General features: G+C 35.3%; 1 protein-coding gene across 1 annotated transcript; it reads left to right on the forward strand.

Moving 5' to 3' along the window:
• Nucleotides 1-5,317: 5,317 nt before the first annotated feature.
• Nucleotides 5,318-6,286, forward strand: LOC127684234 (vomeronasal type-1 receptor 4-like). The gene has a single exon (XM_052181194.1). The coding sequence runs from the start codon at nt 5,372-5,374 to the stop codon at nt 6,284-6,286; it is 915 nt and encodes a 304-aa protein (XP_052037154.1). The 5' UTR covers nt 5,318-5,371.
• The last annotated feature ends 222 nt before the right edge of the window (nt 6,287-6,508 follow it).

The following is a 6,508-nucleotide window of genomic DNA, read 5'->3' on the forward strand; positions in this document are numbered from 1 at the left end:
ATTAGAGTCCACATATTTTGAAATTTGTTGTTATATTTTTCTATATGGACATTTACTTTCTTCCTTTCTCCAGTGAACTATTATATAAGTGCTTTCCTGTCTTTTCATCAGCTCTTGCACAGTCTATTAAATCATCCATTACAATAAGAAGTAGAGCTGAAAGATTTGTAGGGGAATCAAAACAGGGCTTAATCCACTTTTTATTGGATATTTTATTTATTTACATTTCAAATGTTATCCTCATTCCTAATTTTCCCTCCAGAAGCCCCATATTCTATCCCCCCTCCTCCTGTTTTTATAAGGGTGTGTCTCCACCAACTCACCCACTCCCACCTCCTTGCCTACCCAGTCCCCTAAACTTGGGCATCGAGCCTTCACACGACCAAGGACCTCTTCTCCCATTGATGCCCCACAAGGCCATCTTCTGCTACATATACAGCTGGAGCCATGGATCCCTCCATGTGTACCCCTTGGTTGGTGGTTTAGACCCTGAGAGCTCTGGCTAGTTGACAATGTTGTTCTTCCTGTGGGGTTGCAAACCCCTTCAGCTACTTCAGTCCTTTTTCTAACTACTCCATTCAGGGCCCTGTGATCAGTTCAATGGTTGGCTGTGAACATCCACTTCTGTATTTGTCAGGCTCTGGCAGAGCCTCTCAGGAGACAACTATATCAGGCTCCTGTCAGCACAGGCTCCTTGGCATCCCCAATAGTGTCTGTGTTTTGTGACTGTATATGGGATGGATCCCTAGGGGAGGCAGTCTCTGGATGGCTTTTCCTTCAGTCTCTGCTCCACATTTTGTCTCCTTATTTGCACACATGAGAATTTTGTTAACCATTCTAAGAAGGATAACAGCATTGACTGGCCTGGGTATCTCTAACATTATCTTGCCTCTTTGGACCTGGGTTATCACTAGCCGCTTGGAGGCAGACAGTGCCTTCTTTGGTTAGGGGGACTTCCTATTTCCACTGTTGGGGCAGGTCCTCTGTGTCCCTGTTTAGAGCAATCCTCCTGTGTGTGTTCCTGGTTAGGGAAGACAGCCTGTGTTCCTGGTAAGGGTGAACTTTCTATGACACAAGCAGGCTTTGAGGTCCTCAGGCAGGACCTTCCCCATTTGCAGATGGAGATGAAGAATGGAATGACTGTGTCCCTCATTACAGAAGATCTCTTGTGTCACTGGTAATGGCATACCTTCTTGGACAGAGGCAGCCTGTGGGGTTGGGTCAGGGAGGAGGCCTGCCACTCTGGCCCATGTAAAGAAACAGATGAGCACAGGGGGGAAGTCCTGTGTCTGCTAGACTCAGTGTTATACTATTGTAATTTCTTCTACTTACCTAGTAATTTGCTTCTGGAAATTGCTACATTATAATTTTATTTTTCAGCAGTTAGGGAATGTTTTGTATTGAATATTGATGTTAGTAATTAAAATTGTATCATAACTGGTAGGATTACAGGTGAATTTCTATGAAGAAAACATGAATTTTAGAGAAAATTGAGATTTGGAATCAAAAGTTCAATGTGTTATAAGAAAATTGCGCATGCATACTGGGAATGTGTTTAATTTCTTTTGAATTCTCTTATTCTGTCTGTGAGATGTTTTTCTGATTCTGTTTCTATGTTTTACTAAAGAACTCTTAGATTGGTTTTACTAAAGAACTCTATAGCATCCTAGCTTCCTTGTTTTTTAGAAATAACATGCACACTCAAAGTTCTTTTTATATGAACAGTTAGGATTGTCTACTTGTTGAAATTCTACACAAGTGTTTGGCTTTCTATATTCCAGTGTTATAGTCACTGTTGAGAATTTCAGGAGCTATCATGTAGCTGCCTGATGCCAGGGATTAATGTTACTAACCTAAAATAACAACAGCAAAACTATGCCATATTATACGCTTATCTAATACAGTTCTAAATCTTCCTTACACACACAAATGAAGACCCATCATTGTGACCCTGTGTTTTATATCAGAAAGCTATGAGCACAAGTCAGTATACTGTTCAGTTGGCTGCCATCACTATAGCCCCAACACCTCAAAACATAGGAAGAACTTGTCACATATTACTCACAATGCTCTCATTTGTGAAAGTAAAAACCAAAGTCAAACTACAAATGTTTATGTTGTAAATAATTCTGAGTACATAGTTCACAAATGAGAAACACAACCCTCTTGTTCTGCAGGTGATCTCAAGAACGTTTCATGACAGATACGAAACATTTTGCCCATAAGCAAAGATACATCACCTTCTCCTCATATTCCTGTCAATCATTATTGTATGCTCCTTTAAATTTTTATTACGGAAGTCATTTATTTTTGAGGAAGGACATGTGCACCTAGGGCAGTATATTAGTGTGGAGCTAAGAAGATATGTTTGGGGAGCTGTTTTTCTCTTTTCACCATGTGGCACCCTTGTTGCTCTCTGGACATTGTACTTTGTAGAAAGCATATATTATATTATATAATATACATTTACAATATTATACTTTAAATTGTACTCTCTAAAGCAAAGAGGAATGTACATTTATGTCATGTCCTTCAAGCAAATATTCTGGAACAAAAAACAAGACAGGTTTAATCAAAATTTTCTATGCACAAATGACAGTATAGCCAACATATCACCAAGATATAAAGATTTCAAATTTTATTCTTCTAAAACATGATATACTGATCTAAAATTTATATAGAAAGAATAGGACTGTAGCACCATGACAGACTGCTCATCTTCTATACACAAAATCTGGGTTTAATCCACAGTCCTTCAAATATAAGAAAATTTCCATAGAAGAGACATAACACAAGAATTACCAGGGAAATTTAATTTTATTTTAAGTATAGGGTGTAAGTTGTAAGACTGCATTGACTACAAGAATTGTTATGTTCATTGGCAAAAATTTACCACAAAACAATAATATTGTCAGGAGAGGTTTTTAAAAATTGATTTACTATACATAATGTTGGATTTCATGACATTTTCAAAAAAATTAGTTTTGTTTATCTTCTAGGTTTCCTCTCAAACCCCTCAACATCATGCACTTTGGTATATCCTTTATAATGCTATTTGGTATATCCTTTTAAATGCTATTTTTGCTATATATACTATGTTTACTACCCCAGTCTTGGTTCCTCAATATCTCTTTTATCTCAATGTTTTGAACTCTTATGCTTTTATAGTCCATAATGACTTTTTGCCCACATACATTCATCTGGACATGTCCATGTTCTACAACCAACTTGAGTTGTTTTTCTTAACTTGTTACCTTGCCGAATTCTTTTCCAATCTTTCTTCTTACTGAATATTTGATGATTTTATTTTCAAATAAAGTTGACCAAAATTCCACTGTAAATTTCCATTGTCTGATGATGAATATCATTATTCATCATGTTGTCCATCAGGATGCACATCATGTCTTTACTATTGTGAAAAAAACCAGCAGCTGACATGGATGCACATGCCTGCTGTGATAGGATATAGAGTCCTTTGGTTATATGCCTCAAAATTTTATAGCTGTGTTATATAGTATTCTATTTTTAGTTTATCAAAGAATGTTTATATTCACTTCTCTAATGAATGTATTACTTTGCCCTTCCACCAATTTAGAATGATGATTACTTATCACTACAACATCTTCAGTACATGTTATTGTTTATTCTCTTGATGCTAATTGTTCTAAGGTCTTCAAAGTAGTTTCAACAAAACTGTAATTTTCATTTCACAGGAATGCTAAATATGTTAATTTCATATAAAAAGCATTTCCTGCACTTCTATGCTTCATCTTTAAAGAATTTCTGTCAGTTTCATTACTCTGCTTGTAAAATGTTTGTGAAGATATAATTTTATCTTTATTTTCCTTTATACACAGTAGCTATTAAGCTCCTGATTCAAGTTCAAAAGTCAAGGCTTTCTACAACCCTGTAGGGTTTCACCTCGCTGGCTTTTACTTTCCTTTAATGTGCAGAATGCTTTTCATTTCAAACAACTCTACTTCTAAATACTTTGTGCAATGTCTCTATTATAGAGTCTTGTTGTGTCTACCTACATCTGTGTATTAGCAATTTCCTCTTATGGTTGTAGCATTTCAGCATTTCAATGAGTTTACAATTTTAGGACAAAGTGAGGTGATATAATCACAATCCAGTTTTTATGCACACTGATATCAATTTTATGAAAAATTATTCAGGGTCAGAAATTTTGACTACAAAACATTAAAGTATAAAATTACTTTTTAAATTCTACCTGAGAACTGTTGAGTCTCAGTTGGGCAATTTGACAAAAACAAAGAGCATTTATTTATACTTTTTACTCAAATCCAGTCATTTCCTGCATGGTTTTGGATCCTTTCAGGACTGCAGATTCTTGTAACATGGCAATTGGAATTTGGTAATGATTTATCAGTTTACTGAAGAAAAACAATACTAGAATTGTTGGTAAAATATTTTATTTTCCAATAGAGTATGAACATGGATTCTTATCACATGGATATTTTTTGCACATTTTGATATCTGAACAGTTTATATGTAACTTATCTAAGTCATGAACCCATCTTTCATTTGTTTAATATTTTATGTTTTTTCAAATGTAGATTCAAATATTTTTATAGGATGGAGGTATAAGCCAGTTCTTTAAAGTGCATATTGCTAATAATTTCTATATTAGTTCTGTTTGAAGTTTCTATTTATCCTTGGCTTATCCCTGTCTGCATATCCAAAGTTGGCAGGTCCAAAAACTCTGGCCCCTGTTAGCACTTACACTCTCATGAAACGACCCCCATAATTAAAATCACATAATGAAAAACTATATAAATACTAAAATTAACTACACTTTATATGTCGTGAATATTTAACCACTTTTAAAATAAGATTTTCCAATATTATCTATTGTTTTTCTTAAGGAATTGTAAATTGTAATTCTTGTGAATTTTAGAATTAATGAGTCTTAAAATTTTTCCTTGAAAATTGACTCCAAATCAATCATATTTTTCAAAAGCAATAAAAACATTAATCATTCTTGGGGATTAACATAGAGTTATGTATTTTGTATACCCTAGAAATAACTCTCTAGTCCAGGTTACTCTCAAATTCATTTGTCTGTGTACTTCTATCTCTTGATGGCTATATTGAAGGTCATGCAGCACCTTGTCCAGTGAAAACATTATTCTTAAGAAAAGATATTCAAACTTTTCATACACACAGTAGAGAGTATTTACTCTAACAATGAACCAACCTTTGAATGTTCTTCAGTGGGAAAGCTATACAAATGGAATAAAGTAATAACTACATTCCTTTAGATAACATCGTGAAATAATACACATTGATATTATATTTCTAGGGACTCACAACCATACTAAATTTGTTTACTATTTTAATAGGAAATAAAATGTCTTCTGAAAACTTTGCAATGGGAATTTTTCTCTTCTCCCAGATTACTGTGGGAATGCTTGGAAATTCTTCAATACTAATTCATTATATCATTTTGATATCTACTGGGAAGTCCTTAATGCCCAAAGACCAGATTATAGGGCACTTGACTTTTGCCAACTGCTTGTCTGTCATCTCAAAAGCCATTCCACAGACACTGTCAAATTATGGGTTTAAAGATTTCCTGAATGATATTGGATGTAAATTAATAAACTATATTTACCGAATAACAAGGGGAATGTCCCTGTATGCCATGTGCCTACTGAGTTGCTTCCAAGCAATCACAATCAGCCCCAGCAACTCCAGGTGGATGATAATTAAACACAGAGCGACCAAGTACATTGGACCCTCCTGCTCAGTAGGCTGGCTTGTGAATCTCTTTCTAAACATCATGACGCCAGTAACAGTGTCAGGTCCCAGGTACAACAAAAATGTGACTAAATGGAAGATTAATGAATACTGCTCATGGTTTGTTTATGGAAATGTGGGAACTGCACTGTCTATGTTCATACTGTGCTTCTCTGATGGCCTGTGCCTGGGTCTCATGGCCTGCTCCAGTGTCTCCATGGTGAGTAGACTCTACAGACACAAGAGGCAAGTCCAGCATATCCATAGTTCTCAGCACCTCCTAAATGCCTCAGCTGAAAACAGAGCCACTCAATCTATCGTCATCCTGGTGTGCACTTTTGTCATCTCCTATCTCCTCTCCTCCATTATGGTTATGCTTATGGCCTACTCCAAATACCCAATGTTATTGCGAGTAACTGTATTTACATTTCTCGAAACCTGCTTTCCCATAGTTTGCCCCTTTGTTCTCATGAGCAATATCAAGCATAGTATTAGCCTGGTTTTTTTCTGCTTTTGTAGGAGATAGCTTCGTCTAAATACAATATGAGCCCTGGTCATCTGTCCTATCTTATACTTTCTCTTATTATGTTGTACAATGCTATGATTTCAGTTTAAAAATATCATCAGAAGTCAGTTATCAGTCATTAGAACTTCATTTTTATATAACTTACTATTCAATAGTGACAAAAATTTCTAATATATAAGATTACCATTTTAATATAAATTGTTATATGATATTAAGGAAAGT

The sequence above is a fragment of the Apodemus sylvaticus genome, chromosome 1 (assembly GCF_947179515.1).
Source record: "Apodemus sylvaticus chromosome 1, mApoSyl1.1, whole genome shotgun sequence".
NCBI classification, from domain to species: Eukaryota; Metazoa; Chordata; class Mammalia; order Rodentia; family Muridae; genus Apodemus; species Apodemus sylvaticus.